Here is a 23,225-nt window from a genome sequence, read left to right as displayed (position 1 = left end):
TAGCATGCACTTTTTTTTTGTGTTCAAAACGATCCAGTGAATTCATGTCATAGTCACAAGTAGTTTCAGGTTGACCCAAAATTGCATTTTTAAGCAAATAAACTATTTGTCTGAAACCTTTCACTCAGCTGTAGTGACAAGCGTGCATTGAGGTGAGGGAAAGCACCCCATCATGTCAACTTTGTCATACATTAAAAATGACATTATATTGTATTTGTCGACGTCTTTTGAAATCTTGAACCAGCAGTAGCAAGATCTTGTAGAGAGTATAAGGGAGGCCAATGCTAGATAAGCAGAGGGAGCAAGAGGGAAGCAGAGACACAAGATCTGTGAATACAGGAAAGAAATGTTGAGCTAGATCCTGGATGAAATGGGGAGGCATTGGAGCTTTCTGAGGATAAGGGTATCATGACTGAGCCTCTCGTTATTTGTGAGGAGGCAGGCAGCCGCATTCGGTACCAGCTGGAGTCTGAGATTTTGGGTGTGCGGAGACCATAGAGAAGGCAGTTTCAATGGTGGAGGCAAGAGGAGATGAAGGCTTCTACGAGGGTTTCAGCTACAATGATCTCAAGGCAGTTGCATTTACTAACAGTGCTTCATGAGTGGTGACAGGCAGCAATTGCAGATGAGATGTGATGGGGGAAGGGTGACCTGCAGAAGAATGGCTTTGGGGTTGTCAAGGTTCCTCCCCCACTCTGAACGCTAGGGTACAGATGTGGGGACCTGCATGAAAAACCTCCTAAGCTTCTCTTTACCAACTTAGGTCAAAACTTCCCCAAGGTACAAAATATTCCACCCTTTGTCCTTGGATTGGCCGCTACCACCACCAAACAAATACTGGTTACTGGGGAAGAGCTGTTTGGACACGTCTTTCCCCCCAAAATACTTCCCTAAAACCTTGCACCCCACTTTCTGGACAAGGTTTGGTAAAAAGCCTCACCAATTTGCCTAGGTGACTACAGACCCAGACCCTTGGATCTTAAGAACAATGAACAATCCTCCCAACACTTGCACCCCCCCCTTTCCTGGGAAATGTTGGATAAAAAGCCTCACCAATTTGCATAGGTGACCACAGACCCAAACCCTTGGATCTGAGAACAATGAAAAAGCATTCAGTTTTCTTACAAGAAGACTTTTAATAGAAATAGAAGTAAATAGAAATAAAGAAGTCCCCCCTGTAAAATCAGGATGGTAGATACCTTACAGGGTAATTAGATTCAAAACATAGAGAACTCCTCTAGACAAAACCTTAAGTTACAAAAAAGATACACAGACAGAAATAGTTATTCTATTCAGCACAATTCTTTTCTCAGCCATTTAAAGAAATCATAATTTAACACATACCTAGCTAGATTACTTACTAAAAGTTCTAAGACTCCATTCCTGGTCTATCCCCGGCAAAGACAGAATATAGACAGACACACAGACCTTTTGTTTCTCTCCCTCCTCCCAGCTTTTGAAAGTATCTTGTCTCCTCATTGGTCATTTTGGTCAGGTGCCAGCGAGGTTACGTTTAGCTTCTTAACCCTTTACAGGTGAGAGGATTTTTTTCTCTGGCCAGGAGGGATTTTAAAGGGGTTTACCCTTCGCTTTATATTTATGACAGGGGAAAAGGCATTGGACTGGAAATTGGGAAACCTGGGTGCTAGTCTCGAGTCTGCCACTGACTCGTACTGTAGAAGCCTTATAGGGTAGGTCTACGCTACAGCTGGGAGTGCGTTTTCCAGCCTGGGTAGATACATGTGCTAGCTCTGCTTGAGCTGGAGCACTAAAAAGAGCAGTGTGGATGATGTGGTCCGGGCAGAAGCATGGGCTACTCTTGCGTTCAAGCCTGCCTGAGCTTGGGTGGCTAGCCCATTCCGCCACTTGTTCCATCACGTCCACACTGCTGATTTTAGCTCCAGTGGAGCTAGTGCATGTCTGTCTGTGAGCTATGCGAGGCCTGCTCTCAGCTGCAATGTAGACATATCTTAAAGTCTCCATGCTTCAGTTACCCTTCTGTCAAATGTGGCTAATACCACCTTATCTCACAGGATATTGAGGATAAGTTGATCTACACATGTGAAAGTGCTAAGATAACACAATGATGGTGTGGGGGGTACGATATAACTATGGAGGTAAGTAGAAGAGAGGACATGGCTCGGCGCACTGCAAGGCTACTGTTATGGAGTTGTCCAAATCAGTCGGGTTTTGAACCCACTTTATTTTTTTCCCCATGTTATATTGTCAGAGATGTATTTAGTATTCATTCAAATTAAACTGCTGTAATGCTCCCTTTCATTCACAACAGGCAGTATAACTAGGGTGACCAGCTGTCCCGATTTTATAGGGACAGTCCCAATATTTTGGGCTTTTTCTTATATAGGCTTCTATTACCCCCCCCCCCCCCCCCAATTTTTCACACTTGCTATCTGGTCACCCTAAGTATAACAGCCTGCTGTGGTTATATACAAATTCAGAAATTACTTGACTAGATGAGTTCCCCAGTGCCCACTGATGTAAGGAGGGCATAACCAGTTATTTGTGTGACATATAGGCTTACTGCTTGGAACAGACCGTATTGGCCATATAAGTGAGTTGGAAACACTGAACACTGTGCATCACATAAAGCTGTACAGTACGTGCCATTAAAATGTAAGCCTCAGTGGACGCAGACCAACTTGTTGCAAAATCATGTCAATCAACAAATTCTACCCATTGCTAACTTTAGAATTAATTTTGTTTTCAGTTCATTCAAACAATAATAGGTTCTTCATTTCTCCCCTAATGCTGTATATTGAAGTATATTTTTTCGAACGTTTAAAAATGTACATTGCAGGCCAAAATCAGCCCTGCAGCTCCATTGATTTCAAGGGATTTTCAACTAAAGCCGGACAAAACTAAGAGTTTATTTGCTGAAAAGTGCAGTTTTGGCTGATCTGAAACTTTTTGTGAATTTGACACACATTCACCAAATAGTTTTTGGCCAATTTTTTTCCTGGCACTTAGGTGCCATTGACAAAAAAGGAGGAGGAGGTGCCATCACTTCCTTTATAAACATTAACGCAGTGGTTAGCACACTCCCATGGGTTGTGGGAGACCCTGGTTCAATTCCCCACTCTGCTTGATGTGGAGAAAGGATGTGAACTTGATTCTTTCCCTTCTGGTAAGAGTGCCTTAACCACTGGGCTATGGGATGTTCTTGGGTGGTTTATAGTCACTCGCTTTCCTTTTGAAGATGTTCCACTTTATATGTAAATAGTCATTTGAGCAATGAGACTGGGTTTCCCACAACCCAGGGAAGCACACTAACCATTGAACAATTGAGTCATTCTCTCTGACGCAATGAATATATCATATTTATATGCAGCAGAACATCTTCAACAGACGACTGAGGGTATGTCTACACTGGAGCCGGAAGATGTGATTTCCGGCTCAAGTAGACATATCCACAGTAGTGCACTACAAATAGAAATGTAGCCATGGTGGCGTGAGCTGGCCTAGTCGCCTGAGTCAATACCTAGATCGTACTTGGAACGTCTAGTTGCTTGAACTGGCACAGCTGAACTGTGCCCCAGATTCTTTCTGGAACCATCTAGAGGTATGCATGCCAAACCTGAGTGATCCCACATACCTATTGCTAAAGCCTTTATCCTTCCGCACCTCATCTTTCTATTGTTTTACATTCGTTTGTGGTCCCTCATTTGCAGTTAGGATCTGATCTTGCAAACACTTGTGCAAAGGAGTACACGCCCAATGGGACTACATTTGTGGATACAATCACTTATGTCCATAGGTGTTTGCAGGATTTGGCCTTTAGATTGTCGTAAACTCTTTGGTGTGGCAACTGTGGGTGAAATCCTGGCCCCACTGAAGTCAATGGTAAAACTCCCATTGATTTCAGTGGGTACAGGATTTCACCTTTTGTCTTTTTATTTGTCCTGTATGGGTCTGATGCAAATTCCTTTGAAATCAGTGGGAGCATGCTTTTGGGTGCTTGATAAATAATAAAAAGCAATAACATTGTTAAACCATGACAGATTGTGTTGAAAGGAATCGGTGAAATCTGGACATAACTGTGAAGAAGGAGAAAATATTAGAACTGGAAATATTATGTTTTAATTGACTTTCATCCTTTGCTGTGCTATTGGGACTAATTCATATCATCATCTGCGTGAAATCTTCTAATTTAATTTTTCGGTACACAATTTGAACATTTGGCAATTTTTTTTTTAAAGCTGAATTGTACAGTGACTTTCTTGAAGAACATGTTTAACTAAACCATGAGCCAAATCTATTAGTTTTACAGTGAAATAAAACATGTGCTTGTCAAAATATCAACAGGACTGGCATGCAGCAGTTGTCATAGCTCCTTAACAGGAAGACATGGAGGTTGGCTGTGTTTTTTAAAAAAAAATATATATATATATATATATATATATATATATATATTTATATATATATATATATATTTTTTTTTTCATCTGCTCTTCTAAATGAGGGCTAAACCAATTTTTAAAAGTCTGAGGCTCGGAGAAGATTGTTTAATGAGTAGAGTGGGGTGGGAAATGGTTTTCTTGTCATGAACATTTTCAAGATTTCAAAAAGTTCATGTTCATCAAGACAGAACTGAGACCGTCCAAAAAATTTAAATGAAAAAGAGAGTGTGACCCTAGATAGGACGCTCACTTGGGATGTGGGAGAGCGAGATTCAAGTCTCTGCCACTCTTCCACTTTCACACCAATGTAAACCTACATCTCCTACATCCCAGGTCAGTGCTGTAACCACTGGGCTATTAGTTATTCTGCAGTGGATCTTAATCTCTTTTATTGGAGCTGTTCCCCTTGGTATCAATAATTAAATATTCATTGGGCCAGAGGGAATGACTGATTCTGTAGCCAGATGGTTAGGGCCTTCCCCAGTGATGTGGGAGATTCAGGAACAAGTCCTTATATCTCTTGAAACCTAAGGTTAATACCCTAACAACTGGGCTATTGTCTATTCTGGAGTGGGTGGTCCACACTCACATGCGCACACGCTCTCTCTCTCTCTCTCTCTCTCACTCTGACCTGAAAACCTACCTCAACAAAAGTTTATCAAAACAGATATGTTCCTACAAAAAGTTTGTTTCAATATATTGGCATTTTCTGGCAAAAATCATTTTGTTGAAAATTGCCCGACCATCTCTATTAATAAGTGATTAGTTTTTCATCTCTAAGTCACTGGTCCTGGTAATGTTGGTAGTGACGGAAAGCTGTTACTTGCCTAGTGAATGATTGGTGGCCTGTATGCGGAATTAAATGATGGTCTTACTCGAGTTCTGAACACACTGGCTTTGGGCCAGGTCTTCACCAGGTGTAAGTCGGTATAGTTCTGTTGTGGTCTGCGGAGCTAGCCTGACTTAATCCAGCTAAGCACCTGGCTGATCCATTTTACCAATCTCAGCAGGCCAAGGAGTCAGTGAGTTGAGATGCTGAACTAACTTCTCCCTCATAGAAGTGGTCCCTCTAGGTTAGAGCTGAGGCACTCTGGTGTACTAGTGTGGGGAATTTTGCGTTATCTACATGAGCTGCATCTGTCCTGTGGATAAACAGCAGAGATCATTTTCCAGGACTACCTATCTGGTACCTTTCGTCAGCAAAAGAAGTTATATCTTAAAATAATAAAGAAGACAGCTATCGTCTTCTCAAAAGGGTTAGGTGTCTACATTGCAAAAGCCTGTGCAAAGCTGTTGAAGTCTTGGAAAACTGACACTTCCTGGGGGCCAGGCACATAGGATATGGAATTAGACCATAAGTGGGTGACCGTGAAAGATTACAGGGCAACTTTTCAAGTAGAGAGTCAGGGTGAGGAGAGAATTTCCATCAGATGAGCATGTCCCATTTAAATAAAAATACGTTACTGTGGTGGGAATCAAAGGGTTCGAGTTGGACAGCTCAAGAATATGTGACAGACATTGGCATGGTCCTATGTAAGGATGAAAAACAGACTCGAACAAAAAAAGGGCTTCTGTGACATTCCTGCCTGCCTGGCATTGTCCCAGAAAAGTACTGCTAGAAAGAGAAAGCCACGACGGTTGGTTCTCATCAAATAAAAGATCGGTTTTAAATAAACAAATACAAAATCCTCCCTTACAAGGAGAGGCTAACTCCACAAATAACTTTCTGTGCAGGGCTAGTAATAAACTGGTGGGGATAGAGGTGAACTGCCCTGAGAACTTGAGCTTTAAAGTAAATGTTCATATGTTCCTAGTGGAGTTGCTGCCTTAAACTCTGAACCTGAAAGGTGCACCATGCTGGTGGACCCTTAGTCCACATGAAACCCACTGTGTGGACCCAGGGGTTATCTACACACATATTGCACCAAGAGGATCAAGGCTGTACTTTGCATTGATTATGCCATCAGACCTGTCTCTCTCAGCCCTAGCTGCAATTTTAGCAGATTCTGAAAAATTGAGAGAACCCTCAGCTGTGACAAAATGTCATTCATTTACCTACTCAACTTTTTAGACCATAGGTGTTTTTACTAGTGTGAAATGCTAAAGTAATTACTTGTTAGTCCTGTCACTATTTCCTTTAGTACATGTTTTAAAAAAGGTTTCCATGAAGAGACGAATGGTTTATTAAGTTCTTTTGGTCTTCAGTAGAACAACACACACCATGAGGAACTGATTTGGTTCTAAAGGGGTAACATGCCAAGCAATTCCTTGTAAATTCCTTTGTAATTTAGCAAGAGTTAATGGTTACTTATTGTAAAGTGTTACCAGGCTATATGGTGAATGTTTTTAGAAACTGAATTACTCTGTTTCCCTGGAGCCCCCTTTATCCATGGGAAGATATTGTAATATTCAGGAAGTGGCAATATGTTGCAATTGCACATTCATTCGTTTGGTAAAGCTTGGAAAATAAAGCTCAGAAAACTGAGATGGGGCCACGTGGCAAAATTTGGACCCAGATCTGGGTTTCAAACACTCCAAAGTTCAGAGTATTTTGGATACAAGGTTTTGATTTGGCCCATTGTAAAGATTCTGGTTCAGATTTTGAGAGTTTGGGGATGTTTGTTTCAGGAGATATGGTTCCTGTTCATGTCTAGAAAATAACTGGAGTGTTTTGAATAAAAAGTGGACAGATTGATTTTTAGCAATAAGAGGCCTTGGTACAGCAATAAATGCTTCCTCTGGCCCAGGTGGAGAGTGAGGAGTTTTGGTGTTCAAGCTGGATGGAGGGGACTTGGCAGTGTGGAGAAAGGAACTCAAAGATGAGTGTTGAAGAATTTGTACAGATTGAAGAAGCACACTGTACACTTTAGGAGTCCTGCTTATGATTCAAAGACTGAATGGTAATCAGAAGTAGTACAGAGGAGAAATTTTTATCTGGCCATCCATGCGGCTGATTGGTTTTTCTTGTGGACAGCATAGGGTGACCAGATGTCCTGATTTTATAGGGACAGTCCTGATTTTGGGTCTTTTTCTTATATAGGCTCCTATTACCACCCCACCCCCCATCTGTCCCAACTTTTCACATTTGTTGTCTGGTCACCCTAGGGCAGCACTGCTTCCTTTGGAGTTGTCCCACACTTCACAGGTGATCTTAGCTCTTTTGGCTCCGAAGCACAAACAGGCAGCCGTTTTACATTCCATTTCTTCCAAGAAGGGTAGAGGCCAAGTAAATGTAGCTAGCGTGCAGTGATAGCTGCACCATAGTTAAGGTTCCTAAACCATTGCAGAGTACCGTTTAAACCTTGACAATGACCTTAGCAGTGTTACGGCAGAATAACTCCTCAGCTGTGTGAACCTGTGACAGTCAGTGTGATGTATGATTGACCTGTTAATCCAGAAGCATATGAAGTCAATGTTAAGGTTTTGTGTTGGAATGCAAGTTTGGTGAATTTGGGGTACATCTTTTTTGGTATCGCTTAAAGTTAGAAATGAAACCTTATGAAGGGTTGAAGTGTGTTATCAATTACATTGTAGGCAATATGAAAGTAGAAATGAATGCACAGGTTTTTCCTCTCAGCTTCTTTTTTTTCCATTATTTTATTGTTTTGGGTGGATGGAGTGTCCTGCCACTAGGCCTAGATTTTATTTGCTAATAAGTCTGGGAGGAGGGTCGTTGTGCTTAGTTTGGTTTGCTGAATACACCAGTATGTAATACTTTGCACTTTTATATAGTACCTCTTAGCCATGGAGCTCAAATCACTTTATAAATACTAAATTTCACCACACTATGTTGCATAAAACTACACCACTGTGTTATAGTTGAGTATTACTATACCTGTTTTACAGATGGAAAATCTGATGCACAGGAGAGGTTGAGTGGCTTGCCTAAGGCCACACATTAAGTGAATGACAGATCTGGAGAGAGAATCTAAGGGTCCTACTCCTTTGTTGTAACTATTAGCCAACATTTACAGCAATGTGGCTGGACAGCTCAGCTGGAACAGAAGAGTGTATTGCCTTAAACTACACAATTATAATTTAATAGACAATATTGCTGCTGCTGGTATACCACTGAGACCTACAGCATTCAATTCCTGGGTCTGCTTTCTTGCCCTCTTGCCATTGTCCTGCTATTCCTGTCCTGTCACTGAAAGTTTTTAGCCATATATGATCACAAATGGGATTTTTTGGTTGCTGCTGTTCCTCTTCTGCAAATACTGGTCAACTGTAAATGTTGGCAAAATACCTATACTGTGAAAGAGAGGCCTAAATTTCTGAGGCTCACTGAATTCCTGAGTTTTTCCTCCTTTGGCTCCAGTTAATCTTTTTTGTGGCTCAGCACTCAGCGGTCCATGTGGAATGAAGCAGGGGAGCTCAGCGAACTGTAAGCCGCACACCGCTGGCACGGAATGACATGACTGTGGTTTGTTTTCTTCCTCCCCCTCCAATCTAGAGTATAAGAAGAAATACGGGGAAGAGCATGGCTCGTGTCAGGCTGGAATAGCAGGCTTCTTCACTGAGGTGGGTAATGGTGGTTTTGATGAAAAGTTCAAGTTTGCGGATGCATTTTCTTGCTTGTTTTACCATGTGCACTGTGAAGGAATGTGGAAACAGAAACGTGCCGTTAGCTGCACTCTATGCACTTGGCATATTTCCTTTGACTTCAATAACACAGCAAACAAACACCCCCATTTTACGTTGTCTCTCCTCCCACAGTTCTGGAAATGCATTACTGTGAAGTCTCAAACATTACATAATACATATATGAACCACAAGAATGGATTTATGCTTAAGTACCCCCAGGGAAGAATGAATGAACTTTGAAGGCTATCCTGAGGGAATATTTTATTCATATAACTCCCACAGCCTCTGTCTCTGGATTTACTCTTTATTTATTCTCTTAACTTTAGCTTTAAAATTTCCCCCCCATGAATGAAATGATTTTAAATAGTCCTTAAATTTAGAAAACACACCGTTTTCTGATGCCTTATCCATTCTTGCTGTCTCAAAAAGGCGGAACTGGTATTGTGGAATATGTTTGTTTTTCAGAGCCATGGCTGGACAGTTACATGAATGCTGGGTCAAATTAATCCCTGATGTAACCCCATTGATCTCACTTCAATGACATCAGGGTTCATTATTTCTGTAGTGAAATTTGTTTTTGAACTTTCAAAAAATTAGAATTCCTAAATTTATCAGGAGCATTCATATCAAACACAGACTACCTTCTCCTAATGGTACACTCACCTCTTTTCAGAATTTCTTCATTTTTTTTCTATTAGTTTTTAAAGCCAAAGATACCGTGGAGGAAAGAGTCTGTTTCTCTCTTCATATGTGATTCAGTAAGGGCTAAGTCCTAGAACCCTTACTCACTTGAGCAATCCTTACTCATGAGGGTAGCTCCTTTACTAGTAGTGGGACTACTTGTGTGAGCAAATATTACATGATAAATGTTTAAGGAATCAACATAGATTTTACCTGTGTCATGGTCTGGAATATTGTTTGCTGTATGTTTAGAAAGACGAAAACAGATATTAGGCCAAAGTTTTTCAATAGTGACTAGTGATTTTTGGGTGCCCAATTTGAGCGATTTTTGAAAAAGAGGCCTGAGGTGCAGATAGCGGATTCCCGGCATGTTCTGCATATCAGGTCCCTTCAAGTTGTCTTAAGCTGGGCATGTAACATCTCTGCACATGTTTGAAAATCCTGGCCTTTGTGACGAATGATGTTGACTTGACATTGATAACAATATCAGAGATGGGCCTGAGATAAAATAAGCCCCTATTCAATATCCCGTTTGATTTAAAAGAAAGGAGAGGACAATATAGACATGGAATAGGATAGGTGGGATCTGGAAAGCAGCATAAAGTTAGGGCCTTCTCTTCTCAGTTCTCCCCTTCTACTTATATTTGTCTTTCTATTCCAATCAACCCTATGCCCCTCCTTCCCTGGGTCTGGTTCCTTCATCTTTAAGAGTCAGTGGTTTTCTATTGTTACTTCAGTGTATGCCATTGCCATTAGCCCGCTAACTGCTGGGCCATCGTAAATCAGTTACTTTGGAAGCATTGCTTCCTATTGGTGACTTCTAGAAGGTATAGCTTTGAATTGCCAATTCAGAGTGCTTGGGAGAGAACTAATAGACTCACAGCAAGAGGAGCAATAGCATATGCAGTAAGAAAATCTTAAAATTAATGAACTTCGAAAGTGCTGGAGACAATGGAAAAGGAAAAGAAAAGAAGGTAATCACTAAACTGAGAGGGCCAAGTTCTGATGGGAGTCCAGTGACTCCAAGCAATACTAGAAGGGAATCTATGGGCTTAGTTATGCAGTGCAGCAATGCGCACTATGTGGGTGTGGTTTCTAAAGCACACTAATGTATTGCACAGTAACTGGTCTGTATAGACCTTGCTGGTGTGCTTTAAGAGTTCCCTAGTGTGCTTTAATGTAGTGCGCTTGAAACAGCAATATATAAAAATGCACTAGGGAACTTTCAGCAGCAGGGCCTATGTGGACCAGTTATTGCGCAATAATTAGCACGCTTTAGAAACCACACCCACATAGTGCACATTGCCTACTGTGTGGACAAACTCTGGTGTTGCATATATTTTCTTCCTGTCCCCTGAATGTATATATCACATCAACTTAGACGTCCTTAAGATGCAGTTAGATTCACTTTGACTTATTTATTTAGATTCCCATAGATGCAAAGGGTCAGACTTAGAGGTATGTATAAGTTAGAGCCCTTTACACTGAGTTAGTCCCTTGGAGTTGCTTACATTCTTCTTGGGTTCTTATGTCTAAGGGAGTCTCAGCTAGTAGAACTTATGTGCCAAGGAGGTGTAATTTAAACGAGTCTCTTTATGCCTTCTGGTACGGAAGGTAGAGCTCTCCTGGACATCAGCAGAGTGGATGTAATTAGTGCTAGGAGTTCAAGGTAATGTGAGAGGGGTCTAATTTACACACCACCATCAAATTTGGGCCAGAGGGTTTATTGTCTTGGTTGGTATAAACAGGATTAGGGTTCGCTGCATGAAAAACTGGAATGAGATATTCCCAAGTATACTGGGAATGGGTGGCAACCCTTACGACTATGGCACTGTGTCTGGTAACAGGAGACTTGTCAGCAACAGCTGTTTCCTGGCTTGTCTGCACTATCAAGGCTGTTTCTTTTTCCATGCTGTAAACCTCTCTCACCAGCCTAGTTCAAAAGATGTCTTTGAACTTTTAGTGTTCCTGCCTTATGGAGCTTCAGCCTGAGCAGGAAATGTAGATAAACGACTTCTGGGTCAAACAGGCAAGCCCCTACTGTACACTCGTGCGCTCAGTCCTGCTGATGCTAGTTGTTTCTGCCCAGGGGAAATCCATGGTACTCAAGGGCACAGCCACTCCCAAGAATAAAACCTGTAGTTTAGCACACCCCTCTATTTAGCTGTGTATTGCAATCTATGTCCTTGTGTAGCATCATGAAATGCCCTTATTTAGCCTCCACTGGACTGGAACACTCTAGCACAGGAGTTTCTCACCATTCTTCTGGTAACGGGGGCTGTGTTACTGACATGATTACTGGGTTACAATTTCCTGTGACCCTTTTTATAGAAAACAGGTGAAGAAAACCAGCTGTCTGTCAGCGCAATGAAAAGAAACAAGGAAACGCTGTACCACAGGCTTCCTGGATTTCATAGGATGGCTGCATGAGGCACAGATTTCCATAAATATTCACACAATTGTACAGCAATAATTCATGGCTGTACTGCTCTGTCTTGTCAGAGCTGAGAATAATGCTTATTACGTTCATCACTGATGTGGCAGAAAATTCCCTCCAACGCCCTGTGGTTTGGAGTAAAGTCTCTCTGGATTTAGGGTATGGAGTATAGGATTTCCCTCCAAAAGCTCTAGCTGCCTTATTTCTCGTTGTACACAACAGATCTTCAGTGACCAAAACATAGATTTTAAAAAAATTCCTGGATGAAGGGCTTTCAAATGAGAGCACATGATATAAGAATCCCAGGTGGGATTCTGCCTCATGGTTACATATGGTCCCTCTCCCCTGAGAAAAGAAATGATCTACCATTTCACCATCCTGAGGTGGTCTTCTATCAGACAAGCAACACAAACACAACTGCTTAGGTTTTATTTAAAAAATGCACATAAAAAGCTGTAGGTCAGTGCATCATTTTTCAATCTGCTGTGGTCAGAAATGCCTATTTTATATCCTAAGAGCATTCTGATGTGGGAGTTGCATGTCCGTGTAGGATCCCGTGTTTGAATACTGGGCCTAGGCTCTGGCACTTCAGCATCCTTTCCCCAGAAGTGTCACTCTTTAAATCCCTTTGCTTTGTCTTGCAGTTTCCCACCTTTCCTCTCCCCACCCCCTCCAGTCTGCCTCCTGCACCAATTTGTTTCTCCAGAGGCACATTTATACAGAGCCTTCACTTTAGGGTAGTCTGAAGCACTTAGACATAGTCTTCCCCTTTTAGGAACAACATTCATGTTGTAGTAGTAGTAGTGATATTCCTACACTTTGATCAAACTCTGATAAACTCCTCAGAGCAAGGCACTCTCCCCATTGTGCTTCTCTGGCAAACCAGCAGAAACAGTGACATTGTAACTGAGTCAATTCCAAGACTTGTACGGTTTGCATGATGACCATGATTCATGGCTTGTGCCAAGGTAGAAGGAAAGAGTGTGGCTTTCCCCAGTGCCTGTGGAATACAGCAAGGGTAGTCTCTGTCACCGGAAATGAGCTTGAATGCCTCCTACACTATTTCTTGAGGGGTGAGGAAAATAGAAACCAATTTTCACTCAGTTCTCTTACATTAGAGACTGTCCAGTTCTTATGATGGGCTTATTATTAACTCCTATTCTGCCCTTTCCTAGTTCAGCTAAATCAGATCCTTCAAATGTGACTCTAGTTTTTTCAGCTGGGTTTGGCTTTCAGCCAGGGATCACCATCTGTATGATTTCACTCTGTGCTCAGTTTGTTTGTTTTTGTTTTTCTTTTCCACCACTACCACTGTATATTACATGTTTGTGGTTCTTATTGCTAATTAGAAGGCTCCCCTTCTCTCAAATGGAAGGATGGGAAACTCAGTGGCTTCCACTGCAGGGGTCCATTTGAATCTTTCTTTGATTTTAGTTCACAAGACTTTTTGTTCATCCTGAGTTTTGTTTTGAAGGTCAAGTCCAAGAAACTCAAAGCAAAACTCAGCCGAAATGTTAAAACCATCACATTTTTCCTGACTTCAGATCAAAACAAAGTATAACCATCAGGTGCCTAGTGGTTTCCACCTGAAACCATAAATTGGCCCAGGTCCCTTTTGAAACTCAGCTGAAGTACATGACTCTAGTCTGAGTTTTGCACAGTCCCACCCTCAAAACACACACAGATTCTTAAATGCACATGGACTATCTACATATTATCAAATTCTTTTAAATTCATAGGTCCAAATCCTCAGTTGATGTAAGGATCAATCGACTTACAGCAGCTGAGGATCTGGTCCTTCAGCCTGTTTTGAAACGTAGACTTTTTGTCTACACTGTCACCTGGAAGCTGTGAGGCGTTCGCAGCAGATTGGGAGGTAGATCCAGGGTGCTTGGTGAACGAGTGGGTGGATTCTGTAGCTTAGTTTTGTTACTTCTCGGGGGTAGTAGGAGGACGAAGCAGCTCGGAGGAACACTTGTTGGAAGAGCGTGTTTGTAGGCGTGTACAGTAACTTGTGAGATTGATTGGAGATGCTTCTTGTTGAGGTAGCAGGAGGGTTCAACAGAGGTGTATTGATTCCAAGTATCTGTGTGAAGGGCAAGGGTTGGAGGAGAACTCAGGTATTCTAATGGTGGGGTGAAGTGCCTCCAGTATTGGCAAAACTTCCTTCGGGGATGTTTGGGATGAAAAGTACTGTATAAACATAGGAATAATTCTGACTCTTTTCTGTGGGCAGATTGATGCTTGAAGCCTTGATTTAAATCTCCCCTGGCCCTTTAAAACATAACAATTGCTTGCTGTGATTAATCCTTTTTGTATTTTTTTTTTCTGGTTCCTGTCCCTCCCTGTTCTCTTTTCTCTCACAGGAGCTGGTCATCATGGGAGCACCAGGATCTTTTTACTGGACGGGAACTGTCAAAGTGTTGAACCTGACTGACAACACCTATTTCAAACTGAATGATGATGCTGTGATAGCCAGGCGGTACACATACTTAGGCAAGTAGCTGCTTGAACCCCGATGTCAGGCTGGAAATAGGTTAAAATAAGGGTGCAATTGTTTTTCAGTGGAAATAATGTTTTATTGGTGTAGAGTAAAAGAATAAGCGGCTAGCTTAAAATGGTTTGAGTGGCTGGTGGGTTACCTGACAAAATATATAGGAAAAAAGCAGTGAAGGACTTTCACTAGTTCATTTCCTCCCTCTTCCCCCATCATTATAGCCATTGGAATATAGAAAACAGGTTTGCACTGAAAGACTGTATGGTCTAGTAGACGAAGTAACAGACTGGAACCCAGGAATGCTAGAGTTCTAGTAGTGGTCCTGCCATGACTTACTGTGTGGTTTGGGCTAAGCGGCTCCTCTGTATCTGTAGAATGATTAGTTCATTTGAATAAATGAAGCACTGTATAAATGATTTGTTAGTAAGAGACCATGGAGGGATGGGCTAGGGAGTGGAGCAGATTCTGTAGGTGTTTAACAGACTAGGCTTTAACTTCTAGAGGCCTTGCTTTAAAATCAACTAATGTCACAAGTGAAATGAATGTAAGGGCTTCCACCTAATCCCCAGTGTTTAGGAGTGTCAAGACTTGGAAAACTCACCATGCAACAGTCTAATGCTGTTCGACTAAAGACTCAGGCTGATTTTCCTGAACCTGCAGTCTTTTATAAATATAATTTAGCAGGTGCCACTCAAGGATAGTTAAGTGAACAATATGTGTATATATGTAAAGTCATATATAGATTTTTCCACTGATTAGATGTGAATTACAGTGTTTAGCATGTGGACAGGAGATCGAGAATTCACAATGGAAGGGCGAGTTAAATACAAAACATCCTTAAAAGGGAAAGAAACCCAGTTCTCTCCTTAGACTCTTTGAAACTTGTGTTATATCATTTTTAATTTAGCAAACAAGACAAAACTTTGATCTACCTGTTTCAAATACACTTTCTTTATACACTATTTCAAATTCACTCCTGTTTTTTCTTTTTCAAGTATTAACTTTGCTGACCTCTTCGTCTATTGTTTTGTTTTTTTCCCTATGAACTAAAAAGGCACTTGATTTTTCCATGCCACGATTGGTGGTTACTTTAACTGAGGGAGTAGTATTCTCTTTGGCATACATGAGATTGTCATTCACAGGCATGAAAGCTATTTCTTCCTGATGATGTAGTCACTTGATTCTGTGTGCAGATTTCTGTTTTTACTGCTTCTCATTCCTCTTACATCTGGATTCTTAACTTATTGTCCCTCCTACCTTTGCCTCTCCTTCACTGGGCTCCCACCCACACCTTCACCTTCTTGGCTTTTGGAAAAACAATTCAGTGCTTATTGTAATTTCCTGCTGTGATGTACACTTGAACTGAATGTTGACGAGTTCCTGTACAAAGTGAGTGCCTGCTGCTTTTTGCATGACGCTGGGATATTTACACTCCAAGAGAAACTGTGGAACCTGATTAGTGTGATCCAGATGGCTGACCTGTTTCTCACTTTTTTCCTTTTTGGTTTTTTTTTTTCTTTCTCTTCCCAATCACCCCACCCAACCTCCTGCACAGGATATGCAGTGACAGCAGGTCATTTTTCCCAGCCGACTACCACAGACGTCGTAGGAGGAGCTCCCCAGGATGGAGGCATTGGAAAGGTGTGGCTTTTAGTCAAACAATGATACAGTCAGATGTGACTGGGTAAAATATATTGACTTAGTTCTTGTAAACTTGATGAACCAAGAGATTTTGCCTCAAGATTAATTTTTGAGCACTTGCCTGGAAGAGGTGAGGAAATTTGATGAGGTCCTCAAATTTACTCTATCTGCCCCTTGTGGTGTGCCTTCCTACCCCCCCCCCATCTTTAAAATCATTCTTTTAAAGAGACATTGTTAATTAAAAAAATCACTCTTCTGTCTGAAGTTTTTTTTAACCTATTTTGCTTAAAATAGCACTAGTTTGGTTTTGGTGGTCTTGTTGGTATGGAGTTATCGGAAGGGAAGACCAAAGAATTGTGAAGCGTGTGTATGAAAAAGTGCCACTGCATGGCTGGTGATCACACGGGCACCAAAAGCATTGGTAGCTCGATAAGATTGCCAGGGATGGATATAAAATGAAAACACAGCCAGAGCACTTGGCCAGAGATTGCACTGGGTGCTGCTTGATTTGCAAAGACGTCCTTGTGCTTTTGGGATTTGCCATGACGACGACCTCCCTATGATCGGAATTACACTTATCCCCATTTTGCTGATGGTGTAACTAAGGCTGAGGGGCTTAAGTGACTTGTCCAAAATTACAAAGCAAGTCAGCAGCAAAATTGGAGTTTAATACTCAGAGCCCTTCTGTTCTCATCTCCTCTGGACCAGGCCATTGGGAAACCCAAGGTAATCTCTGTCTTCATATCATTGTATCTAGAATAATCTCTTTCCCCTGCTCACCCTTCCCCCATGTCTAAGGGAAACGTTTGCAATGGTACAGTACTTGATTTGCTTCAGAGAAATATACAGCACCTTAAAGCTCCATATGCACACAACTATTAAGTGCCCATTAATAATTCACTATTTAATTTAATACATCAAGTCTTCAGCTCCGATGATCAGTTTTACAGATGAAGGGATGCCCGGTCCTATTAACTACACTGACACCTGCTGGTCAGAAATGGATGAATTGACTTCAGATTCTTCTGCTACTCCACAGTATGCATCTGATGAAGTGAGCTGTAGCTCACGAAAGCTTATGCTCAAATAAATTGGTTAGTCTCTAAGCTGCCACAAGTACTCCTTTTCTTTTTGCGAATACAGACTAACACGGCTGTTACTCTGAAATCTGAGCTAACAAGTGACTCAAAACTTCAGTGGAGACTTGTTTCTTGTTGCAAGCAAATGAGAATTTTATTAAATGTTAGGTTCTTTACTCTTTCTGGTCCTCAGTGCTAAATATTAATGAGCTGCGGTACTGCTCTGAGACAGTAGGACAGTGCTAATACCCTACATTGTGCCAGGAGTATATTGGCCTCCTTAGGAGCAGAAGATCTAATAGTCTATATTGGCCTATCTCCTTTTTGATCTTGCACTGCTGTATTTACTTGTATTACAACCTAATCAATTAGACCAATGGCTCTCAAACCTTTTTTTTTCACAGACCACTTGAAAATTGCTGAGGGTCTTGGCGGATCACTTAATGATCTTTCCAAATGTTATTTGTAACATTAGCTAACTATTGTAAAGAGCTTTGGATAAAAGCACTATATTAAAAAAACCCTTAATAATAATTAATGTTTTTTGGCCTACAAATAAAAGCTCACAACTCATATTTTAATATGAGTAGTTTTACCTTTTTAATGCGATGGATGTGCCCTCTTTCCCCTGCGGCAGCCCCTGAGCTGGGCTGGGAAAGAGGGGGCGGGTGTCTCTCTGGCAGCCACAGCCCTGGAACTAGGGAAAGTCGCCTCTTTCTCTGGCCTCTGCAGCCCTGCATGTCCCAAATTCCCCCCACCCCCTTTTCTCACCCCACTGCCCACTCCCACCTGCCCCCTATTTCCCCCAAGGCCACCACCTCACCTTACATGTGCGTCTTCTCCAGGGTCCAGGCACCTAATTAGCGGAGCCATGCGTGCGTGGCTCCACTAATTAGGTGGGTGGCCTTTCATTCTCTTGTGTGCGGCCGCCCAGGCATTCACCTTAGAGGGAACTATCTGCGGACCACCTGAATGGAGCTTGCGGACCACACTTTGAGAACCTCTGAATTAGACAGTCAAAGACAACTGATACGTGGTTTATATTTGAGTATGACCAAATCACTACATTATAATGACTCTCCACTGCTAGCCTTGTCCATTTTTTCCACAATGAGGAGGGTATAATGTTTTTATGACACACATCTCTCTGTGTTTACTTCAAGGAAGATTTTTCATTTCATTCAACATTCCACACTTCCCACTGGTTTAATGACCCAGCTATCTACCCTCAAGGTTGCTCTTTGTGGCTTATTTGCCATCTTGTATGAATCAGTCATAACATCCTATAAAACAGTGTGAATGGAAATGAGAGCCATTTTTAAACAAGATTCTCATTCAATAGTGTACTTTCTGAATGAGTAACTCTAAACAATATGAAAGTTAATCTACATGAAAAACGACCCAGAGAGCGGGAACAATGTCAGAAAGCATCAACGTGGATGCTGACTGACCATATAAGCACATGCAGTACAGGATATATTAAAAAGAGTATTTTAGGAGTAACTTGTGTGAACACGAGTTGAAGTGCTGCAGCTATATCTTGTAATTTTGCAACATATGAAAAAAAATGGACTGATATAGCACTTTACTATTCCTTTCCAGGAGATATTTGCTTGAGATTATGGCTTTTATGCAGTGGGTCTTTTTAAACACACACAAAGCCGCATTAAGATACTATTTAAATACTTATAATGACAAGAGACCTCTAATATCTGGTACTAAAATGGGAATTTCATCTTTTGTTTTAGAAAAGGCAGGAGGATCACCTTGAATTTGGCAAATATTAATGATCACTTTATTACAATGAGTAAAGTACATATGTACCCAGAATGCACTGATGAATTCATAACATCATAAACTACTTATCCTTGTGGTCAGTGTTTGTAACGGCTTTTGTTTTTGTTTCCATTTGATAGGTTTATATTTTCAGAACAGACAGGCGATCAGGCTCCTTAGTAAAGATTTTTCAGGCATCGGGTAAAAAGGTGAGTGATTCTTGACAAAAAATGATGTGGCTATTTCAATTGATATTGTTTTGAATTAATAGCTTCTGAAGTGTTTGATTTAGGTGTAAAAATCCCCAGAAGTCCTAAATCCATCATTTAGACCAACCACCTTTTCTATCATAGTGGTAGCATCCGCTCAGTGCTGGAATTGTGGAGTAAAAGGTCTGGTAATATTTGCAATTAAAAGTCCTGTTAGAGCTGATAAAAACTTACTTTGTTTGCATGGCAAGTTACTCTTCTGCAAGCCAGGGTGTGAATGTGCAGTGTACCAGCTTGCCGCACTCTGGGACTTTCACTGCACTCTGAAAGGGTTCATGTGGGAGGTTGCTGTGCAGCACGTCCGAGTACTGTAGACTCAAACCCTGGCTTGCTGTGCAGTAACTTGCTGTGTAGACAAGCTCTTTAAGGGAAAACCTGTTCCTGTCTCCATAACAGCAGAGAGTTCACTATGCCAAGTGCAAGGTTTTGGGGTGGGGCCCTACAAAGCTCAGCTGTGGAGGACAAACTAGGAAAGAGGTAGATCCTGTATAGTAATTGATTCTCATATGTCCAGACCTTCTGTCCCTATCCCTCTGAGGAGGAGCTGGGTACATTAGAGTTCTAGTAGTGGGCTGTGGAGCAGCTCCATTATGTTTTCCTCTTCCCTCCATGCATCTACCCTGAGTGCTGGTCTGAGGATTCGTTCCTTAGAGCTAACATTGGTCCTGTGTTTTAATATTCGCGTAGTACCTACTCAAACTCCACTTCCCTGTGTGAGGTCATGCTGGGGTAGGGAGAAGTGCACCTTCTCCTTGACCAGGAGCCTTGGTGGTGATAGGTGTTATGTCCTCAGGAAAACAAATACATAGCAGATCCAGCTTTAGGGAACAACAGGATTGTGCTTTATTTAGGAATAAATCTCTGAGGAAGAGACTGTTTGCCTAGCTCATGGCTGCCCAGAAGGAACCGCTTGTATTCTCACAGCCAGAGCACAGAGTGCAGTGAGGCTCTAAAAGAGATGAAGACCCTGAACAGTATACAGTACTAATCGGATTTGGCTACATTAGGTGATGCGGTTATCAGCCTGTATTTGGAACATTTTGCCAATGTCTTAATGAATCATAAGCACGTTTTATAGAAAGTTGCTTAAACACAGGGGATGGGAGAAAATCCCCAGGTTGAATAGGTGGTGGATGAAGTGAATGTATTTTTTAGGTCTCCACTATTTTGTTTTGCACTGTTAGTATCACAGACATTTGAAAGGAAAAAGACCTATCAGTTCATCTAGTACATCTCCCTGCTGGTGCCTGATTGTTTCCTCCAGTGCATTTTCTTGTGTTTCTTCTAGTCTACTTCTAAATGTCCCTAGTGATGGTGCTTCCATCAGTTCTCTTGAAAAACTATTCCTGAGCTTAACACATAGAACTATCAGGAAGTGTTTTGGATACTCAGCCAAAACTTTTCCTTTCTTAATTTCATCTCACTATTCCCATTTATAAATACCATTAATAATTCTGCACCTCTTTAGTGCTTATATCCTTCAAGTATTTGTAGATTGTCATGTGCCCCATCCTTCCATTTCCTGTAAAATCTGAGCTATAATTTATTAAAAACCAAACATGCCTGCCTGTCTCTTTCCATAGTGAAATGTAATTTGATGTGCAGTGTTCACTTAATGAGTATTGCTGGAAGCTAACTCAAACCAAACGCTGTTTTAGCAACAAAGGTATGAGTTCGTGCCTCTCGTGTCCCATGCACGCTTAACATAATACACAGGCAGTTTTAACCCCTCCCCTCTTTTTGTAGAGAAAAAAGGTTGGGAAATCAAATATGGAAAAGAGTTAATGCAGCCCTGTGGTTACAAATAAAAACACAGGCAGAAACGCAAGGTTCTCACAGTAACATGAACTCACCCACGTTGCACAATTGGGTAAATAACGGCCTTTTCCTTAAAGCTGCCTGAATGCATAGTGACATGTTTTTCATAACTCTAACTCGCTGCCCATGAGAATTTTGTTTTAAAACATTACTGGCTTTTAAAAAAATAAACAACAAAAATCCACAAGGGGAATTCAACTACAAAATAACGAGAGAGTAAAGGTCTGGCCTTGAGCCCACATAGACATAAAAATCAGAGTTACACGCTGAAATGCTATCCTGAGCTCACCCCGCTGTCCTTATGGCTTCCAGGCAGTTTGTGGAATCTTGTAATGTAATGTTTCAGAGTAGCAGCCGTGTTAGTCTGTATCCACAAAAAGAACAGGAGTACTTGTGGCTCCTTAGAGACTAAAATTTATTAGAGCATAAGCTTTCCTTTGTATGGCAACTTCCACCTTCTCTGTATGTATATATACATATCTTCTTACTATATGTTCCATTCTATGTATCCGATGAAGTGGGCTGTAGCCCACGAAAGCTTATGCTCAAATACGTTTGTCAGTCTCTAAGGTGCCACAAGTACTCCTGTTCTTTTTGTAGATTAATGTTACGTTCTCAACTTGAACACCAGAACGGCTGTTGCCTGTTTCCCATCATCCCTACGGGTATATCTGCATGGCAGCTGGGAGCGTGCTTCCCAGTGCGGGTAGACAGGCATGTGCTCGTTCTGCTCAAATGCGCTAAAAGGGGCAGCGGGGCTGCTGCGGTTCGGGCAGGTTTTGTAGTTGGGCGGCTAGGCTGAGTCATCACCCTTGCCACCATGGCCATGCTGCTGTTTTTAGCATGTTAGCTTCAGCAGTGCCAGCATGAGTCTAGGTATCTGTGCTGGGAAGCATGCTCCCAACAGCTGTATGGATATACCCTAATAGGCTGGCCAGAGCTCTGTTTTATTCACCTGTCAAGGCCTAAATGTGGGACTCAGTGTGTGTAGCAAATGTAATATGCTGTGGGAGTTGTACTTAAAAAAAAAAAAGTTTGTTTGTAATCTCAGTTTCATGCTTCTCCATTTCTGATGTAAACAACTGTCAACAATTAAACTGAGGGGTGACCTGATTAATATGGAAAGCAGATGGTTTTTGGGCTAAAATGTGTGATGTCTGTCAAAATGAGACATTTGAGAGCTATGCGCTAGTGTGTGTGTAGTCCATTGGTTTGCCGCTGATGTTTTCATGCTCTCTCTCTTTGTGGATTCTGGAGGGACTCTGAAGTCCAAAGCGTGACATGTATGCTCATGAGCAGATTGGGCAGACCGTCACTGGTGAGAGTCTTGGTAGCTATAGCAGCAGTATGTGCTAGCAGATGAGCTGTAACTATGCCCTGTGAAGTATGCACTGGTATATCTTGGCCAGTTGGGTGAATTAAAGACAGTGTCCGGTTTTGCCTTCAGTTTCCTTACTTGTGTTTTAAATCAAACCTCAAATGTGGTTTAAGGGTCTATTTGGGTGGGTGATTAGTATTTAATGTTCTACAATAATAGGTATTTTAAATAGATCTGATAATACACCTAAGTCTTTTATTCTCTTTCCTAAATGTCTCACCTGATACCTTTCATTGCAGATAGAAATTGACTACACATTTAGGGCTTGATTCTGCAAGTTCTGGGCATGAAACTCCCACTGAAACCAATGGGAGTTCTGTGTGGTAGGGATTGCAGACTTAGGGCCTTAGGCTGACTAGCTTGCAGTTGGAGGGCTGTAAGGGTATGTCAGCTCGCATCTCATGAACTGGAAGTAACCTGTTGATGCAAATATAGCTGCTTGGCATGGAAATATCCTGCAGTCAGCCCACTACTTTTCTTTCTGATTGATGGTGAGAAATTTAAAAAGACTAGGAAAAAGATTTTCAAGAATGACAAGTGATTTTTGGGTGCCTCTATTTTTGGGGACTTCAGCTTGAGACAGCTTGAAAAGTGGCATGATTTTAGCAAGTGCTGAGCACGCACCCTCTGAAAATCAGGCCCCATTC

General features: G+C 41.6%; 1 protein-coding gene across 6 annotated transcripts in view; it reads left to right on the top strand.

Moving 5' to 3' along the window:
• The window catches only part of ITGA9 (integrin subunit alpha 9), a 294,730-nt gene that overhangs the window by 25,986 nt on the left and 245,519 nt on the right, over positions 1-23,225 (top strand). For all 6 annotated transcript variants that reach the window (XR_012157453.1, XR_012157452.1, XM_078851717.1 and 3 more), the window contains exons 5-8: positions 8,872-8,939; positions 14,487-14,616; positions 16,173-16,258; positions 19,254-19,322. Coding sequence is in view for 4 of the 6 variants with exons in the window: in XM_078851717.1 (XP_078707843.1) it covers positions 8,872-8,939; positions 14,487-14,616; positions 16,173-16,258; positions 19,254-19,322 (353 nt within the window). In the remaining 2 variants the exon portion in view is untranslated. The remainder of the gene's footprint in view (positions 1-8,871; positions 8,940-14,486; positions 14,617-16,172; positions 16,259-19,253; positions 19,323-23,225) is intronic.

Source organism: Lepidochelys kempii, chromosome 2, assembly GCF_965140285.1.
Source record: "Lepidochelys kempii isolate rLepKem1 chromosome 2, rLepKem1.hap1, whole genome shotgun sequence".
Classification (NCBI taxonomy): domain Eukaryota; kingdom Metazoa; phylum Chordata; order Testudines; family Cheloniidae; genus Lepidochelys; species Lepidochelys kempii.
The sequence above is the reverse complement of the archived record's forward strand: the minus strand, read 5'-3'. Positions and strand labels throughout refer to the sequence as shown.